At 40.5% G+C, this 26,564-nt stretch overlaps 1 protein-coding gene across 5 annotated transcripts in view; it reads left to right on the top strand.

Annotated features, from left to right (window-relative positions):
• Nucleotides 1-26,564, top strand: part of abcc4 (ATP binding cassette subfamily C member 4 (PEL blood group)) — a 471,758-nt gene that overhangs the window by 70,938 nt on the left and 374,256 nt on the right. For all 5 annotated transcript variants that reach the window (XM_072577875.1, XM_072577874.1, XM_072577873.1 and 2 more), the window contains 2 exons: nt 11,798-11,923; nt 20,496-20,745. In XM_072577875.1, coding sequence (XP_072433976.1) covers nt 11,798-11,923; nt 20,496-20,745 — 376 coding nt within the window. The remainder of the gene's footprint in view (nt 1-11,797; nt 11,924-20,495; nt 20,746-26,564) is intronic.

The raw sequence follows: 26,564 nt of genomic DNA, 5'->3' as shown, positions 1-26,564 counted from the left end.
GTTCTGGAGAGAATTATTAACTTTATTTCTAGGAAATTCTTGATTGTAAATGTGCTTTTGTTCAGATTTTCACATTTGAGCAATATTTTCACTCTGGTTCTATTTAGATTTCAAATTTCAACTTCAATTTCAAATTTTATTTTTTATATTTGTTCTCTGATTTTGGGTATTGCTGGCAAGGTCAATATTTATTGCACAATCCTTGTTTTCCTACGTATGATGGAACATCAACTTCTATAGTCCTTGTGATGAAAGTGCACCTATAAATTCAGTGAAGTGGAGTTTCAGAATTCCTGATGAAGGGTTCTGGCCTGAAACGTCGATTTTCCTGATCCTCGGATGCTGCCTGATTTGCTGTGCTTTCCCAGCAACACACTCAACTCTGTGTGGGCGGCACGGTGGCACAGTGGTTAGCGCTGCTGCCTCACAGCACCAGCGACCGGGTTCAGTTCCTGACTTGGGCAGTTGTTTGTGTGGAGTTTGCATGGGTTGCCCTTGAGATATCCGAAGGACAAGGACAGGGGAGTATTTTGTTTGGTTAACCGAATGTCAGATAATCGAAAGCCGGATGATATAGTTAGCCAAGCATTGGGACCTTGTGATCTTGTTCAGATAATCTGAAATTCGGTTAATTGAATGCTGGATAATAGAGTTTCCTCTGTAGATATGTGACAACTGGCTGTTAAATGGATACCTGAGTTTCGGTTGCTGTTTTAACGACAATTCAAATTTAACCAATTAAATTAAATTATGCCCAGGATACCAAAGCCCTATTGATGTATTTAATACATTGGTCCAATGTTTTCAATACATTAAATACAATGAGTGGTTAAGACATTAGGGGTATGAAATACGAGGGCATTTTGAAAATTGGTCAGAGCAACTGCTCGCAAACCAGAGAGCACCTGCCATCTGAAGAAATCAAAGAAATCTCAGAAGGCAATATCTATCACAGAATCCCTACAGAATCATAGAATCCCTACAGTTCTCTCCACACTTTGCTCTGCCATTCATCTTGGTGTCATCTGCAAACTTTGACACACTACACATGGTCCCTAACTCCAGATCATCAATGTGAGTAATTGTAGTCCCAACACTTCCCTGAGGCACACTCTGATTGCCAACCAGAATAGCACTCATTTATCCCCACTCTTTACTTCCTCTCCGTCACTCAATCCCCTATTCGTACTAAAACTTTACCTGTAACATCATGCAGCTTTATCTTATGCAGCAGCCCTTTGTGCGGCACTTTGCCGAAGACCTTTTGGAGATCTAGGTACACCACATCTGTTGGGTCCCTGTTGTTCACTGTGTTCGTAATGTCTCCACAGAATTCCAAGAGATTAGTTAAGCATGACTTGCCCTTAATAAACCTAAGCCCCGACTGCTCAATGGAACAGTTTCTATCCAGATGCCTTGCTATTTCTTCCTTGATGATAGACTCCAGCATCTTCCTGGTCTGTAATTCCCCATCTTTGTCTACCAACTTTTTTAAACATTTGCTGTTTTCCAATCTTCTGGAACTGTTCCAGAGGCCAGTGAATTTTGCTTATAATGTACTCATGTTTGACCATGTCATAATGTTAAAAATTTATCAAAAGGCTCTTCATTTAGTTTTCAGAAAATTCCCAAACTGACTACAAGTAGTAACACCCACTTAAGGGATTTTTTCTCTCCGGCTGAATGCCATGATCTTCCAAAGTTATCTGCGTGCCACAGAGTGCGTTTCTTTGATGACAGACTGTCCTTCCTCCCTCTCCGAGGACCTGAAACATTCTGTTTGCTGACCACACCAATGCACCTTTTGTTTCTGTGAGACTATACTTTCTATCTCTCTCTTTTTCTGTCTAAAACTCTGAAACAGAAGTCATGGTCAGTCCAGTTGCTCTCGCCTTTGTTTTCAGTTATGAACAATTCATACCTTATGGGTTGTGTTTATTACCATTTAACTACAGGGGTTGTACACAGAAATTTAATATGCAGGGCAGGGTGAGGAGTGGAGTTGTGAGTTGGGATAGTGAGTGAGCATGTGGAGTTGGTATAAGGGGTGCAAATGGAGTAGGAGGTGGGAGTGATCAAGACAGAATGTCCGTCTGATCTTAATGAGGGTGGTGATGTTTCCTTCGGCATCAGTGACATCACATGTGCATATGGGCAGAGTTGGCATTGGCATCTGACATCTATCACAGCAAGACTTAAGAAGTGGGACAACATCATCCGTGAGTGCGCAAACACATCCTGATGAGGAGGGTGTGAAATCACTGGTGCCTCCTATGCAAATGCATGTGCTAGCCATTTTTGATAGCCATCTTGGCAATGGCAGTACACTCCATTTTAGTCAACCTGAGTCCTTGGTCTTCATTATGCCATTTTACCTCGGAATAAAGAGGCAATCCAAGCCATAGTCATCTTATAAAACTTTGCAATCGTAATGTGTGCTATAAGTTTGAGCTGATGTATTATGAGCAGTTTTAGGAAGGATGTCAAGCATTTATACAGTGCAGGTTACCTCAAATGGATCAGAAAGGTGAAATTTGAGCTACACAGAAAGACTACAGAAGCTGGAGTTGGTTTTCATAGAGCAGAGATAATGTTAAGTGAATTGATAGCAAAGAACTGTGGATGCTGGAATCCTGAAACATGCAAAAGTGGAATTTGCTGAAGAAACTGAGCAGATCTAGCAGCTCCTGTAAGAGAAAACAGTTGTATTTAGAGTTCTGTGACCTTTCTTCAGAACTTTTAGTGGGAACCAGGATGCTGATTGATGGCAGCTTCAAGTTAGCATCAGAAGAGTCTCAGCTCTTGATCTTGTTCAAGGTTTTTGCTCCCTGTGTGAATGATGAAAAGGACCGTAGGGAGGATGGGAAAACTGACCACTGCACAGTGGTACAGAAGGTCTTTCAAATGGGAGGAGCAAAAAGAAAAGTGGTAATGGCAAGAGATTCTATAATTAAAGGTACAGATAATATCCTTTGTAAGTAGGATGGGACATTGCCGACCTGGTGTCAGGTAAGGGACATCTCAAACTGGCTGGGAAGGATATTGAATGTAAGGGGGAAGATCCAGTTGTTGTGGTTCATGTCAGGATCAACGACACAGGCATGAGGTCGTATTTGGGGAAGTGGGAAAAACATTAATGAACTGGATTATTCCCTGAACCATGTGCAAGTTGGCTAGAGATCAGAAAATTAGACAAGTAAATGCGTGGCTAAAGCAGTTGCATGGCAAGGAGAAGTTCCATTTAGTGGGGCACTGGCATCAGTATTGTGACAGGACGAAACTATATCATTAGGATAGGCTCAACTTGAACTGATTTGGGACCAGTGTCCTAGTGGAAAGCTGAAATAGGATGGTCACAAAGACTTTAAACTAGTAATTGGGTGTAGGATGGGTGTTTGGGCTCAGATGAAGTCAGTACAGTTTCAAAATCAAGGAACAGGATAGGATGAAGACATAGTCAGGGATCCTACTTCAGGTATGGCAGTAAATGGCAAAACATTAAGAGGTGTATTGATTAAGTTAGAAGAGAGAAATAACAGTGCTGAGCAACAGGTTAGACTGTGTGTCTGAACTAAGAGTTCTGTGTATAAATGTACAAAGGGTACACAATTAATTAAATGTGCTGCAAGTACAAATTCAAATCTGAGATTTTGGCACAATAATCATAACTGAGATATTTCTTCAGGAAAGTTGCAACTGGCAACTCACAATACCACGTTATAAGATGGTGAGTACAGATAGGGAAAGTGACAGAGGAGGTGAAGTATCTTTATGGAATAGAAACAAAATGACTTTGATAGTGAGGGAGAATATAATGATGGGAAGAGCATCAGTGGAGACCATATGGCTGGAACTGAGGACGAGTAAAGGATCGAAAACTGGAAAAGATGTGGTGTATAGACCCTCTGGTAGTAGCTCTGAAATGCTGGATTGTATAATCACAGAAATAAGAAAAATGTGGAGCTGTACAGTGGAATTAAAGAGCGTTTTTGACTTTTATATAGATTGGGAGAGGCAGACAAGCACCTGTAGAAAGATAGTGAATTTGTGGAATGTATCTGGGATAGTTTCTTCCAGCAACATGTCTTGGAAGTACCAAGGGACAAAACACTGTTGGATTTAGTAATAAATATTGAGCTGATTTTAATTATAACCTAATTAAATGTGGACATTTATCAAATTGTTATGATAACATGGTTGAGTTCAATGAAATGTTTGAAACTGGGTTTTAGGTTTAGGAAAGGCCAACTTTATTGAGATAAGACAGCAAATGTCACAGTAAACTGGGAAAATCTGTGAATGGGTAAAACAACTGAATAGCCAAGAATGTTTGAAGAAACAGTGAACCCAGTACAAAACCTGTTTATACACCTGAGAGGGTAAAGCTCCACTTCACAGAAAAAGAACAGCTGTCGACAACTAAAGATTTAAGGGTCAAAATAAAACTTAACTAAAGGGCTTACAAACATGAGAAACAGCATAGATTGTGGTGAATGGGGAAGACACAAAAAAACGAGCAAAGAGCTACAAAGCAGCTCATGAGAATGGCTAAATGAGATTATGAAAGGAAGCTTGCAAGGGTCATCAAAATCAATAAGAAATTTCATACTTAAAGGAATGTGGGTGGTTGGAGCAATGTTGGGCCACAAATGAGTGAAAGTAAGGATTTTGCCAGTAACAATGGTTAAAATGGCAGACATATCGAATAGTTACTTTGCCTCCATATTTATAGCATTAAAAGATTATAGCTTGCCAGAAGTCCTGGCGAAATTCAGGAAAAGAGACGAAATGAAATCAACATCAAGCATAATATCAGTAATGAGGAAATTAATGGAATTAAGGAGTGACAAATCCCCAGGATCTGACAGTTTCCATCCAAGAAATAGGGCACATTGTAGGCACCATAACTGTAATCTTTCAGAGTTCTTTCGATACAGGAGTTGTGTCTCATCATTGCAAAATTGCACATGACTTACTTTTTTTAAGTCGAAAGAGGAAACCCAGGGAATTACAAACCATTTAGCCGAATATCTATCGTGGGGAAATTGTTGGAATAAAGAATAAAGTATCTGATAGCCTAAAATTTTCAGTTAATCAAGGAGCGCTGCCATGGATTTATGACAGGTGCATCGTGAAATTGAATTTTTTTTGAAGAGTCACCTCCAGTATTGGATAGGGGAATGTACATGGATGTCCAGAAAGCATTTGATAAAGTCCTGTTAAGTTCTGATAACAATGGTTGGGTTACAGAGATTGTGCTATAGTTGAGGACACATTACTGACATAATTGGGAAATTGGTTGAGTGGGAGGCAACAGAAATTCTGTAAAATGAATAGATACTGAAATTGGTAGGATGTGACAAGTAATGTCCCAGAAGGAGCTGTGTTCAGGCCTCAATTGTTTTTACAATTTATTAACGACTGCGATACTGGCATAGAGAGTCAAATGTCCAAATTTGCCAATGACACAAAATTAAGTGGCACTGATGACAGTATAGATGATGCCTATCAATATGCTTTTGTAATTTTATGCTGAGGTTGTGGACAAAGTTGTGGCAGATTGTGTTCAGTGTAAGTAAGAGACTATCTGTTCTTGAAATGAAAAAGTACAGATCAGGAGACTTTCTAGATGGTAATAACTTAAATAGAACTTTACAAAACCTTGATTAGAACTTGCTTAGAGCAATGGGAATAGGTTGGGGTACCACATCTTAGGAAGGATATATTGGCCTTCGAGGGAGTACAACGTAGGTTTACAAGAATAATCCCTGGATTTCAGGGGCTAAGTGATCAGGAGAGATTATATAATTTTGATCTGTTTTCAAGTGATGGGCTTGTTAGTGGGTGAGCATTTTGGTGATGGTGACCACAATTCTGTGACTTTCACCTTGGTTATAGAGAGAGATAGGTGCGTGCAACAGGGCAGGTTTTACAATTGGGGAAGGGTAAATACAATGCTGTAAGACAGGATCTAAGGAGCATAAATTGGGAGCATAGGCTGTCAGGGAAGTATGTCGTTGAAATGTGGAACTTTTTCAAGGAACAGATACGACGTGTCCTTGATATGTATGTACCTGTCAGGCAGGAAAGAGATGGTTGTGTGAGGGAACCTTGGTTGACGAGGGAGGTTGAATGTCTTGTAAGGAGGAAGAAGGAGACTTACATAAGGTTGAGAAAACAAGGTTCAGACAGAGCATTGGAGGGATACAGGATAGCCAGGAGGGAGCTGAAGAAAGGGATTAGGAGAGCTAAGAGAGGGCATGAAAAATCTTTGGCAGGTAGGATCAAGGATATTATGCGTATGTGAGAAACATGAGTATGACGAGAACGAGGGTATGTCCAATCATGGACAGTAGTGGGAAACTGTGTATTGAATCGGAAGGATAGGAGAGGTCTTGAATGAGTACTTTTCTTCAGTATTTACAAATAAGAGGGTCCGTATTGTTGAAGAGGAGAATGTGAAACGGACTGGTAAGCTAGAAGAGATACATGTTAGGAAGGAAGATGTGTTGGGCATTTTGAAAAACTTGAGGATAGACAAGTCCCCCGGCCTGACGGGATATATCCTAGGATTATGTGGGAAGCAAGAGAGGAAATTGCAGAACCGTTGGCAATGATCTTTTTGTCTTCACGGTCAATGGGGGTGGTGCCAGGGGACTGGAGAGTGGCGAATGTTGTGCTCCTGTTCAAAAAAGGCAATAGGGATAACCCCTGGAATTACAGGCAAGTTAGTCTTTCTTCGGTGGTAGGCAAAGTAATGGAAAGGGTACTGAGGGATAGGATTTATGAGTATCTGGAAAGACACTGCTTGATTAGGGACAGCCAGCATGGATTTGTGAGGGGTAGATCTTGCCTTACAAGTCTTATTGAATTCTTTGAGGAGGTGACCAAGCAGGTGGATGAGGGTACAGCAGTGGATGTAGTGTACATGGACTTTAGTAAGGCATTTGATAAGGTTCCCCATGGTAGGCTTATGTGGATAGTCAAGAGGGATGGGATAGTGGGAAGTTTGGCCAGTTGGATAGAGAACTGACTAACCGATTGAAGTCAGAGAGTGGTGGTAGATGGTAAATATTCAGCCTGGAGCCCAGTTACAAGTGGAGTTCCGCAGGGATCAGTTTTGAGTCCTCTGCTGTTTGTAATTTTTATTAATGACTTGGAAGAGGGAGTCGAAGGGTGGGTCAGTAAATTTGCAGATGATACGAAGATTGGTGGAGTTGTGGATAGTGAGGAGCGCTGTTGTCAGCTGCAGAGGGACTTAGATATGATGCAGAGCTGGGCTGAGGAGTGGCAGATGGAGTTCAACCCTGTCAAGTGTGAGGTTGTCTATTTTGGAAGGACAAATAAGAATGCAGAATACAGGGTTAACGGTAGGGTTCTTAGTAAGGTGGAGGAGCAGAGGGATCTTGGGGTCTACTTTCATAGCTCTTTGAAAGTTGCCACTCAGGTGGCTAGAGCTTGTAAGAAGGTCTATGCTGCACTAGCATTCATTAGCAGAGGGATTGAATTCAAGAGTCGTGAGGTGATGTTGCAGCTGTATAGGACCTTGGTAAGGCCACATTTGGAGTACTGTGTGCAGTTCTGGTCGCCTTATTTCAGGAAAGATGTGGAAGCTTTGGAGAGGGTGCAGAGGAGATTTACCAGGATGTTGCCTGGAATGGACAACAGATCGTATGAGGATAGGTTGAGAGTGCTAGGCCTTTTCTCATTGGAATGGCGAAGGATGAGGGGTGACTTGATAGAGGTTTATAAGATGATCAGGGGAACAGATAGAGTAGACAGTCACAGACTTTTTTCCCCGGGGACATAAATTTAAGGTGAAGGGTGGAAGGTATGGGGGGGGATGTCAGTGGTAGAGTGGTGGGGGCATGGAATGTGCTGCCTGTGGGAGTGGCAGAGTCAGAATTATTGGTGACCTTTAAGCGGCATTTGGATAGGTACATGGATAGGTGCTTAAGCTAGGACAAATGTTCGGCACAACATCGTGGGCAGAAGGGCCTGTTCTGTGCTGTATTGTTCTATGTTCTATGTTTCTGTAAAATTTAGATGGTTAATGACTCATCTGATTGAAGTCTTCAAAGTATTGACAGCAATAGACAGGATAGATAAAGAAAACCATCCCTAGCAGTTGGAGATTTTAGAGCTGGGGGTGTAGTCTGAGAATTAGGGCCAGACTCTTCAGGAGAAATGTTAGGAAGCATTTCTACATGCAAATCATGGTATTATTGCCCTTGAGAAAGTGGTGGTGAGCTGCTGCCTTGAACTGTTGAAGTCTGAGTACTGTAAGTATACCCATTAGTGCCATTAGAAAGGGAATTCCAGGATTTTCACCAAGCAGCAGTAAGGAATGATGGTAGATTTCCAAGTTAGGATGGTGAGTGGCTCAGAGCTAACTTGCAGGTGGTGTTCCCATGTATCTACTGCCCTTGTCCTTCTATGTGGACATGTAATTGGTTGGGAAAGAGCTGTGTACAGATTCTTAGTGAATTCTGTAGTACATCTTGTAGGTGGTAAACATTACTGCTGCTGAGCATCAATGGCGGAGGGAGTGGATGCTTGTTGATGTGGTGCCAGTCTTGAATGATGTCAAGCTGCTTGTGTATTGTTGGAACTGCAGACATTTAGGGACTATTCCATCACTTTTTTTGCCTTGTAGATGGTGAACAGGTTTTTAGTTAATTGCTGCCATATTCCTAACTTCTGACCTGCTCTTGTAGCCAAGGTATTTACATGACAAGTCCAGTTGAATTTCTGGTCAATGGTAACCCTCAGGATGTTGATAGTGGGCCATTCTGTAATGGTAATGCTATTGAATGTCAAGGGATAGTGGTCAGATAATCTCTTACTGGAGATGGTCATTGTCGGGAATTTGTGTAGCATGAATGTTACTTTCTATTATTTAGCCGAAGCCTCGGTAATGTCCAGGTCTTGTTACATTTGAACATAGTTTGCTACAGACTACTTTATGAATCTTGGTTTAAAAATAGCTGACTCAAGAAAAAGAAAATTCAAGTGAGTTGCTATCATTTGGAATGCACTGCATGAATACATGGCAGCAGCAAATTAGTGTAGTCCAGAGAGCAGATTAATGCTCACAAGTTCAAATCACAAGTTTCAAAAAGACTACTCCCTCCGTGACTCCCTTGTAAGGTCCACAACCCCACCAACTCAAACTCCACTCCTGGCACCTACCCCTGCAACTGCAAGAAATGCAAAACTTGCACCCACACTTCTCTCTTCCCACCCCCCCCCCCAAGGGATCCTTCCATAATCTGCCACAGATTCACCTGCACCTCCCCACACATCATTTACTGCATCTGCTGCACCCGATGTGGCCTCCTCTGTATTCGGGAGACAGGCTGCCTACTTGCGGAATGTTTCAGAGAACACCTCTGGGACACCCGGACCAAACAACCCAACCACCCCGTGGCTCAACACTTCAACTCCCCCTCCCACTCCACCAAGGACATGCAGGTCCTTGGACTCCTCCATCGCCAGACTATAGCAACACGACGGCTAGAGGAAGAGCGCCTCATCTTCCGCCTAGGAACTCTCCAACCACAAGGGATGAACTCAGATTTCTCCAGTTTCCTCATTTCCCCTCCCCACACCTTGTCTCAGTCCCAACCCTTGAACTCAGCACCACCTTCCTAACCTTCAATCTTCTTCCTGACCTCTCTGCCCCCACCCCACTCCGGCCTATCACCCTCACCTGAACCTCCTTCCACCTATCGCATTTCCAACACCCCTCCCCCAAGTCCCTCCTCCCTACCTTTTATTTTAGCCTGCTTGGCACATTCTCCTCATTCCTGAAGAAGGGCTCATGCCCGAAACATCAATTCTCCTGCTCCTTGGATGCTGCCTGACCTCCTGCGCTTTTCCAGCAACACATTTTCAGCTCTGATCTCCAGCATCTGCAGTCCTCACTTTCTCCTCCAAGTTCAAATCCCAACATGGCAACTGGTGAAATTTAAATTCAGTTAACAAATTTGTTATTGAAGGTTAGTCTCCATGATGGTGATCATGAAAAATATCATCAATAGTTGAGCAAACCCTACTAGTTCACAAATGTCCTTTAAGGAAGAAAATCTGCCATCCTTACTTAATTTGGCCTGTGTGTAATGCCAGACCCACAGCAATGTGTTTGACTATTAACGGCCTCTGAAATGGCCTAGCCAGCCACTCAGTTTAAGGGCAGTTAGCGATGGACAACAAATGCTGACCTTGCAAGGATGCCCATATTCCTGAAATGTTGCCAAAAGTCCTTGAAATCACAAATGGTACTGTCCATTGTGCCAATCAATATCCCCATTTCTGACTTTATGATGGAAGAAATGAAGTAAAGAACACCAATTAGTCTATCGTACCCATTTCAGCTCTCTGCAGGCCCATTATCTAGTGCCAATCTCCTGCCTTTTCCCTGTGTCCCTGCACACTGTTATTATCCAAATGCCCTCTTGACTGCCTCATTTGAACCTGACTTCAACACCTTTCCAGCCAGTGCATTTCATACCTTAACTTGTTGTCAGAAAAAGATTTTCCTTGTGTCATCCTTGCTCTGTTTGCACATCATTTTAAATCAATGACTTCTCACTTTTGTTTCTTTTAAAAGCAGAAACAGTGTCGCCCTATTTAACCTGTCCAGGCCACTCATGAAATCTACAATCAGATCTCCTCTCAGCCACCTTATCAATAAGGACAACAATTCCAACTTTTTCAGCTGAGGATAGATGGAGGTTTCTCATACCTAGAACCATTTCGGTAAATAGAAGCAGTCTCTGTCTAAATGCAGCAAGACCTGCACAACATCCCAACTAGGGATGATAGATGGAAATAACACGTGCCACAAAAGTGATCGGAAGTGACCATCTTCAACACGAGAGAATTTAACCATTAATCCTTGATATGTCATTGTGTTACTGTTGCTGAAACCCTCAATATTAAAAGATTAATGTATGGGTGTCACTATTGACTGGAAGCTACTGGACCAACCAATTAAATACTGTGCTACAAAAGCAGGACAGAGGTTGGAAATTCTCTGGTGTACAACTCCTATTCTGTCTTTAGGTGAAAGTACTAACTTGGGGGAAGGCTACCTACCAGAATATTGGGCAGGAATTGGGGGCAGCTGATGAAGGTGAATTCACATCTTGCCTGTGTGAATCTTTTAAAGATCTGGTGATTGGAGTTTTGGACCAGCATGTTCCTGCAAAAATGAAGGATAAGGATGACAAGAGAAATTGAGAGCTTAATCAAAAAAAAAAGAGGCATATGTAATGTTTAGGAAACTGAAAGTAGACAGAGCCCTCGAATAATACAAAGATTTCAGGAAAAAACTCAAACAAGGAATTAGGAGGGCTAAGTGGTCTTTGGCAAACATCATTATGGAAAATCCCAAGGTGTTTTACACATATATAAGGACATCATCCTGACTTGGAAATGTATCACAGTTTCTTCATTTTCATAGAGTCACACAGCATGGAAACAGACTTTATTCCAATTAATCCAAGCTGACCAGGTTTCCCAAACTGAGCTAGTCAAGTTTGCCTGCAGTTGGCCCATATCCCTTTAAACTTTTCCTACTCATGCTCCTGTCCAAAACCATAGCTCAGTTCAGGGTCAAAATCCTGGAACATCCATTCTATCAGTGATATCATGTGTACTTTTCTTTGTCAGATGTGTTTCATGATTTTTAGTCTTTTTTTTGTAGATTTTGAAGATTAATTACTATTACAAAGAATTTTGAAAATAAATCTGATTTGCTAAGATGTTTTATTTTCCTTCCTGACCCGTCTAGAAGTAAAACTGCAATACTGACAGATAACAGAATTCGAATAATGAATGAAGTTATATCAGGAATGCGAATCATCAAAATGTATGCATGGGAAACACCCTTTACAAATTTGATTGCTCAAGTTAGAAAGTAAGTTTTCTTTAAATCATATACACTATAACATGTGTACAATGGTTAGGACCAAACTGTTTCTGGATTTCAGACTTTTCTGATTCATAGATTAATGTTAAAGTGTCTAGCTATAAATACGTGAACTGCAAAACAACAAAACACAGTAAACCAGTTATAAGTATGATAAAAGTTTTCTCAAAATACTGTATATTCCATGTTTGTGCCAGAGTGCTGGACAGAAATCATGCCCTGAGTTGCTTGGGCCTGTCCAAAACGTTTCCAGGTAATCTATATTTGCAAACAATGGATTTCTGGACTGGTCAGATTACAATATAGTACCATTTACTCATTCAGCAAATATGAACTGAAAACCCAGATCATTTTATAAGTAAGTTACTGGTATAGTGTAATTTATCTGACAGCTGGATTTTACATTAATAGTCCAGGAAGTAATGTTTGTGTTCCTGATTTTTACACAGCAAGGCCAAATTTTATGTGAAATAAAAACAGTGTTGGAGACCTGAGTAGCACTAGCAGTGACAATGGAGAGAGAGAGAGAGAGAGAGAGAGAGAGAGTGTTCACAGAAGAGTCATGTTGGGACAGAATTGTTCGGTCTGATTCTCTCTCCACGAATGTTGCCAAAGCTGCTGAGTTTCTCCATCACGTTTATATTTTTATTTCAGATTTCCAGCACGTACGTGTGTGTGTGTGTGTGTGTGAGAGAGAGAAATATATGTGTATATATAGCACCAGCTAATGTAATTTGCATTATTAAAAGGTTAGGCCACATGTCAGGACAATAACAATAACAATAACAGTCATGATCCTACTTAGTCCTACTTCTGAAGTTCCAACAATGGTGAGAAAAAATTGAGAAAACTGAATCTGAAGTTTATTAGTCTCCTAATTTTAGATTTATAAAATGTGATAGTCCATGTAACCAATGCAAAATGTCCTCCTAGAAGCTTTCACAATACCTTTTCAAGTTGACAACATGTGTAACTTTTCTGAAAATAGTATTTAATTTCATAAAAACTCTTTCATCTTCCCTTTTCTGTCCTGCTCCTCCTTCCCCCTACATTCAATGGTAATCTTTTCTCACTAGAAATCTTTGGAAGGCAACACCTCGGTCATTTTCAAGAGAAAGGAAGTTTTCATTGTATATTAAGAGAACAGGAGATTCCAATGTTTTTATCAGTATTTTTATATTTTAGTCTGGAATACAATCTGTGCCACATCTCAATTGGATGTGCAATCTGTGATTCAGAGAGAGAAAAGACAGAGTTAGATAAATCTTTTTGATGAAAACGAGAGCCCCTCAAAATGCATTCATTCAGAGCTCTTGAAAGTTCCAAAGAAGAGTCATCAGGCTGGAAATATTAACTCTGCTCCTCTTTCCACAAACGTTGTTGGACCTACTGAGTTCCTCCAGCATCTGCAGTGTTTTACATTAATTACCAGGAATGTGAAGCTTTAGTTAGAGGGAAGCAACAGTGTGACAAGTCTTAAAGTATTACTATGGCCCAAATGACTAGTCCAATTTAGAGACAAAATAATTTTGGTAAGATTTATAATCTCGATAAGGTAATTTGAGAGAGGTATTTCTACTGAATGGTAAGTGCAGAGCAAATATTTACAACCATGAAATGAAGGGTCATAACATTATTGCAGAGTTTGGTTCTAAAATGAGGAAAAATGTTTTGTGGTTTTCAGTTCTGTGAAGACATTTGAGGTCTGTCATTTTGATCATTGAGTTCAAAATAGCATTTAGAAGGAGTCACGTGATTTCCACTAAATGAGGGACAAGCCACCTGGGAGATAATTGCTGAGATGTTTGCTGACTTCAGTTAAATAGCTACCAAAGAGAAGGCCCATAATAGCAGAGGTCCTGTTATTAGCAGTGTCAACGTGGTTTGGGTTGGAAAGAAATGCTTGGAAATAAGTGAGAAGAAAGCTCTAGAAGCAGAATGGCAGGGGACATAGCAAAATAAGGCAACTTATAAGACTAATGTAGCTAAAAAAAATCACACAACACCAGGTTATAGTCCAAAAGATTTATTTGGAAGTACTAACTTTTGGAGTGCTGCTCTTTTGTCATGTAGCTAGTGGAATAGGATCATAAGATACAGAAGTTTTAACATAAGATCATAATGTCATGCAACTGATATGATATATTGAACATTGCTGTTAAGTCTTTCATCTTATAGAATGGGTTGCAGGTTTCGATTCATTAATATGTAAATCCCTGAACTTCTTTCAAGTCACATTCTGTGATAATTTAAGGTTTTAAAAAAGAAGGTAATATCTCAGCTCAGACAGTGTATTAAAGGTGTGAGGTTAGAGTCTGTATTCCAATCTTGAGTCAGACTGGTTCTGTTTTCAAAGTAGGAATTTATAAAATGTTTACATAGATTGACTGCCTGCAGATTGTGTGTTTTTTGAGCAAAATAGAATGTATCTGCAAATGCAAATTCACCCCATAGATGGCAGCATGGTGTCTCAGTGGTTAGCATTACTGCCTCACAGCACCAGGGACCTGGGTTCGATTCCACCCTCTGGCGACTGTCAGTGTGGAGCTTGCATGTTCTCCCTCAGGTTGTGTGGCTTTGCTTTGAGATGGCATGGTGGCTCAGTGGTTAGCATTGCTGCCTCACAGCGCCAGTCACCTGCGTTTGATTTCAGCCTCAGGTGATTGTGTGGAGTTTGCACATTTTCCCCATGTCTGGCTAGGTTTCCTCCAGGTGTCTGGTATCCTCACACAATCCAAAAATGTGCAGGTTAGGTGAAATGGCTGTGCTAAATTGTCCACTGTGTTCAGGGATATATAGTCATGATTTGGAGGTGCCGGTGTTGGACTGGGGTGTACAAAGTTAAAAATTCATACAACACCAGGTTATAGTCCAACAGGTTTATTTGGAAGCACTCGCTTTCAGAGCACTGCTCCTTCATCAGGTGCTTGTGATCAGGGATGTGTAGGTTGGATGCATTAGTCAGGGGTAAAATGTAAGGGAATGGAACTGGGTGAGTTCCTCTTAGGAAGATACGTCTGGACTTGTTGGGCTGCAGGGTCTGTTTCCACACTAGAAATTCTATGAACTTCTGTGTGTGTGTGCATGCATGTGAGGGTATGTGAGTGTGTGATGAACCCCAGGTCTTGGTTGAGGCCATCCTCATGGGTATCGAACTTGGCTATCAGCAATATCAATGGGTAGGTAGACAGTGGGGAAAAAAAGTTCAGTCTGGAGAAGTGCAAGCAAAGAAGACTTGGGGCATGCACAATAAATGGTAGAATTATATCATTTCATAATTTCTATCATTCTCTTAATCTACATGGTTACACACCAAGTACTAGGAAGTGATTTTGGGCTAGTTGATCAGTGCTGACACAAAAGGTGAAGCAGCCATTTTCCATGCTGTAGAACTTTTTTATTTTTATAATACTGTGAAATGTAGAGAAAAGAAGGGACTGTGGAGTGCTTTTGTACATATCCCTGTAGTGAGCGAGAAAGGCAGGTAAGGGAGCCAAGAGGTATATTGCATTATTAAACTTTATCAATCAAGGCATTAAATCGAAGAGCTGGAATTTTCTGCTCTAACTGGTTGAAACCTTGCTGGAGGACTGTATGTACACATTTCTGGTCACTGTACTATAAGAAAGATATGATTGCGTTACAGAGACTACAAGGAACATTAATGGGGCTATTGCTTAGATTGGACAATGTTGGGCAGTGTGGGGTAATTTCCAGCAGAATAGGAGCCTGTTGGAAAACTTGATTGAAGTGTAAAAAAATTACAAAGTAAAGTGTATAAGAAAGCACCCTTTTCTTGGTTAATAAGTCTAAAACCAAGGGCATAGATTTAATGAAAGATGTGTGAAAAAGTTGCCCTTCAGGTCCCTTTTTAAATTTTTCACCTTTCTCATTAAACCTATGGCCTCTAGTTTTGGGCTCCCAACCCTGGGGAAAAGATCTTGGCAATTCACCTTATTTATACCCTCATGTTTGAATAAACCATGATAAGGTCACCCTCCGCTTCCTATGCTCCAGGGGAAAAAGCCCCAGCCTAACCAGCCTCTATAACTCAAGCTCTGCAGTCTTGGTTATATTCGTGTAAATCTTTTTTGCATCCCTTCTGGTACAGACAGCAAGTATTTATGCTACTGTTATTGCTTACAGTTTGCAAAGTCTTTATTTTGTGGTTTATAGTTCAAGGGCTATATTCTGTTTCAGTAGTGTCAGAGGGAGAAGAGCCCGAAAGTAATTAATGAATAATATGACCATATGATTTTAAGAGCCTTTTAAAGGTTTAATTCAAAAAGGTAAGTGACGGCAGGATAGCTCAAAGCTGTGGTTTGCTGCTTCAGCTCTGTGGGAAGCCAAGCACATTTACAGTGCCTAGGGCCAACACAAGTGAATGACGTGTCAGCAGCTGAAATTCCTGGAAGCCCAGATTTCCGATCTGGAATACTTGCTAAGGACATTACGGGCATTTGTTTAGCTAAGAGTATGGTGGATAGCATGGACAGAGAGGTGGTCACACCCAGGCTAAGATTCCACAGGTAGGAAGGGAATGGATGATCACCTGGCAGATTTTGAGGACAAGGCAGGTAGTGCAGGAACCTCCTGTGGTTATTCCCTTGATAAACATATATACCACTTTGAACACGATTAGAGTAGAATGGCTTCTCAGGGGAAACTAGGAACAGGCAAACTTGTTACATAATGGTTGGCTCTACTACATTGGAAAGGAGGAGAAAGTGAGAATAGTTATAGGGGATTCAGTTGAAAGGGGAATAACTAACTATTTCTGTGGCCACAAACAAGACTCCAGGATGGTATGCTGCCTCACTGGCGCTGGGATCAAGGATGTCTCAGAGCAGCCTGCATGCCATTCTGGAGGAGGGGTTAATGAACAGCCAGTGGCAAGATACACATCAGTATCAATGACATAGGTCAAAAAATGCTGGAGGTCTCAAATGTTGAATATGGAAATTTAGAAAGTAAATTGAAAAGTAGCACCCCAAACATCATGATCTCAGGATTAACACCAGCACCATGTGCTAGCCAGAGGAGAAATAATGGGATACATCATATGTTAATGTCACATACATGGGCTTTAGTAAGGCGTTTGATAAGATTCCCCATGGAGAAAGTGAAGTCACATGGTATGTAGGGTGTTCTAGCTAGGTGGATAAGGAACTGGTTGAGCAATAGGAGAAAGAGAGTAGTAGTTAAAGGGAGTTTCTCGAAATGGAGAAAGGTGACCAGTGGTATTCCACAGGGATCAGTGCTGGGGCCACTGTTGTTTGTGATATACAGAAATGATCTGGAAGACGGCACTGTTGGTATGATCAGCAAGTTTGCAGATGACACAAAGATTGGTGGAGTAGCAGAAAGCTTAAGGAACTGTCAAAGAATACAGGAGAATATAGGTATACTGGAGAGTTGGGCGGAGAAGTAGCAGATGGAGTTCAATCCAACCAAATGTGAGGTGATGCATTTCGGCAAGTCTAATTCTAGAGCGAATTATACAGTGAACGGGAAAAGTTGATGAGCAGAGAGATCTGGGAGTGCAGGACCATTGTACCCTGAAGGTTGCGGCACAGGTGGATAGAGTGGTCAAGAAGGCATATAGTATGCTTGCCTTCATTGGACGGGGTATTGATATAAGAGTTGGCAGGTCATGTTAAATTGTACAAGACATTGGGTTGGCCGCATTTAGAATACTGTGTACAGTTCTGGTCGCCACATTACCCAAAGGATGTGGACGCTTTGGAAAGGGTGCAGAGAAGGTTTATGAGGATGTTGCCTAGTATGGAAGGTGCTAGCTATGAAGAGAGATTGAGTAGGTTAGGTTTGTTTTCATTAGAAAAAAGGAGATTGAGGGAGGACCTGATTAAGGTTTTCAAAATCATGAAGGGTATAATCCAAATAACGAGAGATCACACTTTTAAAGTGAGAGGTGAAAAGTTTAAGGGGGATACACGTGGCAAGGACTTTACGCAGATGGTGGTGGGTGTCTGGGACGCGTTGCCAGCAGGGGTGGTGGAGGCAGGCATAGTAGATTCTTTTAAGATGCGTCTGGATAAATGCATGAGTAGGTGGGGAGTAGACGGACACAGATGCTTAGGAATTGGGCGGCAGGCTTAAATAGTAGATTTGGATCGGCTCAGGCTTGGAGGGCTGAAGGGCCTGGTCCTAGTCTGTAAGTTTTCTTTGTCCTTTGTCCTTTGTTCATCAGATGAACGTATGTCTGGAAAGATAGTGAAAGGCAGAGGGTTTCAGATTCCTGGGGCTAGAGTGACAAGGATGTGGGAATCTAAGCAGACAAGGGAAGAGAAACAAAGATGCAATGAAAGATCAGGAAAATGAAACAAGGTAGACAACGTTATCAGGGGCAAGAGGCAGATGAGTCCACAGTGCAAAGGAAAGATAGAATTATTTACAAATGGCAAAAGACAAACCTAAAAGCTTTGTACCTTAATGCACAAAACATTCAGAATAAGGTGATGACACCAATCGAGGTAAATGGATATGATTTCATAACTATTATGGAGACATGGTTATAACGAAATCAGAACTGTGAACTTGACACTCATCTTTTGTGAATAGTAAAATATCTGAGGGAAGGAAAAGGTGGGATTGGGATTGCACTGGGGTTGCACTGCTCAAAGAGATGAAACTTGGACAATTGAGAGATAGTCTACACTATGGTTAAATGGAACTGGGTGGAGATAAGTAACGGTGGGAAAGAAAACATTGGTAGGAGTAGTGTTGAGCCACAGTAGCCACACTGTTGGAAATGACATAAGTCAAATTATAAGATTGTAAAAAGAATAAAGCAATAAGTATGGGTGACTTTAATCTTCTTGTTAATTGGTCATTCAAGTTGGAAAGGGTAGCTATGACAATGATTCATGGAATGCATTTCAGTTCCAAGAGTAATATGTCATGGTGCCAACCAGGGAACAGGCTATCTTAGATTAGATTAGATTCCCTACAGCATGGAAACAGGCCTTTCGGACCAAAAAGTCCACACCAACCCTCTGAAGAGTAACCCATCCAGTCCCATTTCCTTCTGACTAATACACCTAAAACTATGGGCAATTTACCATGGCCAGTTCACCTAACCTGCACCATCTTTGGATTGTGGGAGGAAACTGGAGCACCCGGAGGAAACCCACACAGACACAGGGAGAATGTGCAAACTCCACACACCCAAGGCTGGAATCGAACCTGGGACCCTGGTGCTGTGAGGCAGCAGTGCTAATCACTGAGCCACCGTGCTGTCAAAATCTGGTAATAGGGAACGGAAGTAGGTTTAATAAATGATGTCAGAGTAGAAGGACCCCTTGGAAGAAGTGATCATAACGTGGTAAAATTTAATATTCAGTTGGAGTGTGAGACTTAGATTAGTAAACCAGCAAGGGCAGACATTTAAGGATGTAAGGGGGTTTTTAAAAAATGCCAGTAAGTAGGAAAGTTCCTATGAGAGGGATAAACCTTAACTAAACAAGGAAGTTAAGGAGAGTATACAGTTGAAAGAAAAAGCATGCAAGGAAGCAAAAGTCCATGATAGCCCCTATGACAGGGATAAATTCACAATCCATCAAAACAAGATGAGAGAAAATAAACTACAAAGTCAAATTAGTGAGGAATATAAAAACTGACAATAGCTTTTTTATACAAAGAAAACGTGTGATGGAAATAAGCATCGGCCCCTTAGAAAATGAATCTGGGTAGATAGTTATGGGGAGCAAGGAAGTGGCAAAGGAGTTAAGCAGAAAATTTTCATCACTCTGTATTGTAGAAGATACTGTATGAAGAAAGGGCAGAGGTAATTTTAACTCTGATTTCTCACCACAGATGCTGCCAGACCTACTGAGATTTTCGAGCAATTTTTGTTTTTGTTTCTGATTTCAAGCATATGAAGTTCTTTTGCTTTTTTTGTTTACTTTCTGAGAATCTTGCCAGACAAAACCTGAGAGGAGAAGCATGGCAATAGTCAGTGTTGCAAATTTCCACCAATGTTTTACTGATGACCTTTTTTTCCATGATGCAGTTCTTTGTTGCCATTCTGGTTCTATGGTTTTCATTGTGTTATTTACTCCTCCAGTTGTGTGATGTACATTACATTTCCATTGATTTTCATTAGCTCAAATTTCCACATCAGCAAATAGTCATAATTACTACACAGAAATATTAACTCCCATTTTGGTGTGTTTCTATTTGGTCCTGGTTTTGATTCTCATGCTGACCACTGTTTTCAAAATGTCTTCTATTTATAGACTTGATTTACTTCTTCCTATCCCTCAAAAACTAGGATCAACAAATGTTGAAAGGACTGTGAAAGGACTTTTTTTGGAGATTAACATTTTCATAAGATCAACTGTTATTCAAGTATATATAGTTATTATATCTCTAATAAATATTAATCTACTGAATCACAGTAAGACTAAGGTTGTTAAAAAGAATGTACTTTATCAAAAGTATTAATGGAGAACATTAGATAAATATTTAACCTATAAATCAAACCTTTGTTCAAACATTCTAAGACAAAAACAAATGGTGGTTCTGTTCTGAATTTCAGGAAGGAGATTGCCAAGGTTCTACTAAGTTCTTATTTACGTGCCTTGAACATGGCCTCCTTCTTTATTGCAAGCAAGATGATATTGTTTTTTACATTCCTGGTATACGTGCTACTTGGCAACACCATCACAGCAAGTCATGTGTTTGTCACAGTTTCGTTGTACAGTGCTGTGAGACTCACAGTCACCCTGTTCTTCCCAGCAGCTATTCAGACAGCTTCTGAGGGATTAATCAGCATTAGAAGGATAAAGGTATGTACAAGAATCAAAAAAGGATTTTGCTGATTTTGCTTCTCTTGGCAAGAGAAAGTCTATTACTTTGGTGAAATTCCAATCTCCTAGTCAAGAATGTTAAAGCAAGGAAATGGAGCACTTTGTCAGTTAAGATATTTAGTACCCGCTTTAATTAATAAAGATAATATAATTGCTCTGGAAACTAAAAGTTATAGGAAGTAATAAAACAACTGTTAGTAACTTAGGCACGAGGATAGGTTATTCAACTCAATCAGTTAGATAATGGCAGATCTGCACCTTAATTCCATTTCCCTCTTGTTTCCACACTACTTGGTACCCTTATGTAACAGACCAGTTGGGTTGCATACTCCTTAATATCTATATGTAACAATGTACCTTGATTCCATACCCCTGAGAACTCTACATATCAACCCATCCCTGTCCTTTAATACTCAAAACCCTAGCAAAAAAAAGTATCAATCTCTGTTTTGTAATTTCACCAGATTTTGAGGGGAATTGTTCTAGATATTTTCACTCTCATTGTATGAGGAGATGATTTCTGACATTGTCCCTTTAGAACATTGCTTCAGTTGTAAGGTTTTGCTCTGAAGGCGATAATTTCTATCTACCCAATTATATCCTTTAATTATTTTCAAAGCCTCCGTTATATCACAACATAACCTCATATACTCAACTGAACACAAAGCTAATCTGTCACCTGTTCTCATAATTTCAGCTATTTAATACAATTAGCCAATCTATAGTTCCTGAGCTGAGGTCCCTAGAACTAAATTAGGGATCCAGTTGGAATTCAACCACAATGGTCTCTACAATTGTAAAATAACTAAGTCCCTTTTCAATCATAGACCAGAAATGAAGACTAGCAGTTTATGTAGCTTTTAAGTTATTCGTTGTCATCCACTTGTTTTTCAGTGTATGTGAATTAACCCTGAAATCTCTTTACAGCTCCACAGTTCTGTTTCTCCTCATTATTAAAGGAATCTTCTTTAATCCTGTACTTCCCCACATTGCCCTCGCCATTTGTCAGTTTATCTTCCACAAAATAATTTATCAATGTCCCTTTGTAATGTAATAACTTACTGTGCTATTTATCCAAATGTTGTCAGCAATTGTCCTTTCCTTGTGTATTTCAGTCAATTTAGCCTAATTTTTTTGTAACTGCCTTTATTTAGAAGACTGTATTCATAGAATCCCTGCAATGTGGAAACAGGCCCTTCAGCCCAAAATGTTCACACCAACCCTCGAAGAGTTTCCCACCCAGACCGTTCCCCTACCCTAGATTACTCTACATTTGTCTCTGACTAATACACCTAACCTGCACATCCCTGAACACTATGGGCAATTTAACATGGTCAGTTCACCTAACCTGCACGTTTTTGGATTGTGGGAGGAAACAGGAGTGCCCAGAGGTGTTAAAAATCTCACAACACCAAGTTAGAGTCCAACAGGTTTATTTAGAAACACTAATACGTTGGATTCTAACCTGGGGTGTTATGTGATTTTTAACTTTGTCCACCCCAGTCCAACAAAGGCACCTCCAAAGCAAGCCTTTATTTAAGTTTGGGACAGTTGTTTGCATTCTAAGTTTCTCACTTTCAAGTTGAATTCTAAATTCTACCTTGTTGTTAGTGTTTCCTTGCAAATGTTTTACTCTGACGTAATTTACTGTACCTGCCTCATTACTTGTTAACAGATTTTTTTAAAAAAGCCTGATCGCTGGTTGGATGCACAACATATTGTTCAAGGAGGTTTTCTGAATTCTTCCTCATGGCTTCCTCTGCCAATTGTTTTTTTCCCAAACTATTTGAAGGTTAAGGTCACCCTTGATTCATGCATTCTGTAAAAATGTGCTCTCATTACCTCCTGATTTTTTTTTTCATCTGTCCTACAGTATAGCTGCTGTGGACTAGTCCCACCAGTGTCATCTCCTTTTTGTTATTTCATACCATGATTCTCATGGATTCAACATCTTCTGATTCTGAATCATTTCTTGTTATCCTGTTTATCGCATCTCATAAAAACAAAGCTATTCCACTACCCTTTTCTTCTTGCTTTTCCTTTCAAAAGGAACCATTCCTTTGAATATTTAATTCTGAGCTTTGACCTCCTCCTAATCATGGCTATAAGGCTCATTACGAGATAGGATAGCGTATGATTGAATAACTACATTTGCAAGAATTAATCTTTTAGCCTTGTCATGGTAATGGCTATATGAGCTACTGATTAACCTCTCTTTGTCTTGTAAATTCAATTATTTTGTTGTGAATATTTATTCTGAAAGTTTTGGATTGCCCCTCATTCTAATGGACAGGGATACCTATGGGCCTTTATCTCTACGGTTAATTATTTGTTGTAAATGAAGCCAGGATAAAAAACAACACTGTATCTCTCTGTGGTTTAGTTTACTTCAGTGAAAGATTAAAAACAATTTTCTTTTGGTGCCGTAAATGTTGTAGTGCCGTGTGTTGTTTTTGACTTTCAGTGAATACAATTTTTTGAGTTTGCTTTATTTTTTGCTAACATTTTGAAATTGAGAAAATTGGCTTTCCTCCTTAAAAACATCTTGTTTCTGTATTGATTAAAAAGTTTACTCCTAATGTTTCAAGTGATTGGACACAAGCTTAAGAGAGGATAAAGCCCGGAAACAAAATAATAGCAGGAGCAGGCCATTCTGCCTTTTGAGCCTGTTCTGCTATTCAATATGATCAAGGCTGATCATCTAACTCCGTGCTCTATTTCCTTGTTCATCCCATATCATTTGTCCCCTTTAGCCCTAAGGATACCTATCTCATTGAAAACATTGTATTTTTGGCAGCACAGGCTTTGAGCAGCAGGACCTCCTGTTCTGCATGATTTTATGATTCAATGCTTTGGTCTCAACTGCCTTCTGTGGCAGAGAATTCCATGGACTCCCCACTCTCTGGTTAAAGAAATATCCCTTTTCTAAGTCTTGATTGGCCTTTCCCATCTTCTTACACTGTGACTCCTGGTTTTGGACTCCCTGGTAAACTGGAAAATCCTTACTGTGTTTACCCTGTCTAGTCCTGATATTTTGTAGGTTGCACAGTCAAGTTGCTGGAATGATAACAGGAATGTGGAACAATTACTGAAATTAAGAAATTGGAAAAGTAAGGATTGTTTCCAGAGTAGAACACACAAGGGGAGTTTTAATAGGGCAGTAAATAGGATTTAGATGAAGTAAATAAGGAGATATTTCTCCCAAAAGCTGAATGGTCAGTAAACAGAAGATTTTGATTCAAGACAATAAGCAATTTAAGATGAGTCTTTTTAATGCAGCAATCAGCTATGATTCACCCCTCACCCTGTTTCCTCCTCCCTTTCCACAGTGTCTTATACTCCCTCCCTCTCTTCTCTCCCCAAATCCCTCTACCTGTGTGTTTGCTCTCTCTTGCTTGTTCCTGTGGTTAAGGACTGGACTTAAAAACAGGACTTCCTCACCAAGAAATGAAAAAGGCAAAAATATCTCCTTAAAGCAACAAAAGTCTTTCCAGAGTTAACTTGCTGTGGAATAGCCATTGGATTTGGGTGATAAAAGGAAGAGTAAGACTGATCAGGGACCAAAATGAACATTTACACCTGGAAGCATGGTTGATGTGTTAAACTAATACTTTGCATCCGTCTTCATCAAAGAGAGGGATTCTATGCAGGCCATGGTGACAGAAGAGGGAACTCAGTCACAAGAAAATTTCAAAATTGAAGAATTGTTGGATTGACTGTTAGTACTTAAAATTGACCAAGACCAGATGAAATGCATCAAGAATTTTCAAGGAAGTGAATGTGGAAATTTCAGGGACACTGGCCACAACCTTTCAGTCTTCCCTGGACCTGCAGAGGTGCAGAAGACAAGCGAGACACAAATGTTACAGCCTTGCTAAAGAAAGATTTTAAGGATAAGCCCAGAAATCACAAATCAGCCAGTTTAACTTTAGTGTTATTTGGCAATGAATTAGTCGTTACATGGAAAAAGGTGACTTGATTAGAATGTCATTATGTGGAGCCAGTACTGGACTGGGGTGTACACCTGATAGGAGAAAGTGAGGACTGCAGATGCTGGAGATCAGAGTCGAGAGTGTGGTGCGAGAAAAGGATAGCAGGTCAGCCAGCAGCTAAGGAGCAGGAGAATTGATGTTTCAGGCATAAGCCCTTCATCAGGAAATTCTTGATGAAGCGCTTATGCCGTAAACATCGATACTCCTGCTTCTCGAATGCTGCCTGACCTGCTGTGCTTTCCCAGCACCACACACTCAGTTGCCATCTGATGAAGGAGCAGCACTCCAAAAGCTATTGCTTCCAAATAAACCTTTTGGACTATAACCTGGTGTTGTATGATATTGACTGGTTAGAAAGTAGTAGCATGATTTCTAAAGGGGAAATCATGCTTAACTAACTTGCTGAAGCCTTTTGAAGAGGTAACAGCCTTGATGTGGATAACACTGTTGAAATTGTCGACATAGACCTTCAGATGGTGTTTGATACAGTGACGCACAAAAACGTATGATGCAAGTCATAGGTCATGGAATAAAAGGAATATGGATTGAAAAATTGGCTGTGGGTCAGGAAATAGAGTAATGTGCAATAGATACTTTTCAGACTGGAGGAAGGTCTGTGGTGGAGTGCTCCAGGAATTGGTAGGGGGATTCTTGTTTTTCCTGATATATTTTATATATATATATATATATATATATATATAAAATATCTTGGTAGTCAGGGCAATTTTAAAGTGTACAGATGACACAAAATGTGAAAGAATTGTAAATGCTGAGGGGGTCAGTGTGAAAGTCTAGAAGGACATAGACAAGTTGATGGAGTGAGCATATAGGTGGCAGATAAGTTTTAATGTGGAGAAGTATGAGATGGTGCATTTATAGAAAGGAAGTGAATGCATTGGAAAGATTGCAGAAGCCATTTGCAAGAATATTCCAAGCATGAGGAACTTCAGTTGTGAGGACAGATTGAAGAAGCTGAAATTCTTCTTGGAGAGAAGGCATTCATTGTGAGATCTGACAGAGATTTTGAAAACCATGAGCAGACTGGATAGAGGGGATAGAATCTGTTCCTGCTTTTAAAAGGAACAAAAGTGAGAGAGCATAGATTTAAACTGATTTGTAAAAAGAAGCAAGGGAGAGATGAGGAGGAACTTATTCACACAGTGATGATGGCAGGTTCAGTTGAGGTATGCAAGACTGCATTGGATGATTATTTGGATAAAAATAATGTGCAAGGGTGTGGGGGAAAGAGGAGATTAATATTAGATCATGATACTTGTTTAATGAGCCTTAAAGCAATGAAAATTATTCCAGAGTTAATTTGCTGTGGAATAGCCATTAGATGATAAAAGGAGGAGTAGGACTGATTAGGGACCAAAATAAGCATTTACACCTGGAAACTGGGTGCATGGCTGTTGTGATTTAGATTCCCTACAGTGTGGAAACAGGCCCTTCGGTCCATCCAGTCCACACCGACCCTCCGAAGTGTAACCCACCCAGACCCTTTTCCCTCTGACTAATGCACCGAACACTATGGGCAATTTAGCATGGCCAATTCACCTGACCTGCACATCTTTGGACTGTGGGAGGAAACCGGAGCACCTGGAGGAAACCCACGCAGACATGGGAAGAATGTGCAAACTGCACACAGACAGTCACTTGAGGCTGGAATCGAACCTGGGACCCTGGTGCTGTAAGGCAGCAGTGCCACCCCATACCACTGAGCCACCGTGCCACCATGTGTTAAATTAATACTTTTAAATTAATATAAAGGTTTAATTGCAGGCACAGTGGGCTGAATGACCTGTT

This window comes from Chiloscyllium punctatum, chromosome 9, assembly GCF_047496795.1.
Source record: "Chiloscyllium punctatum isolate Juve2018m chromosome 9, sChiPun1.3, whole genome shotgun sequence".
NCBI classification, from domain to species: Eukaryota; Metazoa; Chordata; class Chondrichthyes; order Orectolobiformes; family Hemiscylliidae; genus Chiloscyllium; species Chiloscyllium punctatum.
The sequence above is the reverse complement of the archived record's forward strand: the minus strand, read 5'-3'. Positions and strand labels throughout refer to the sequence as shown.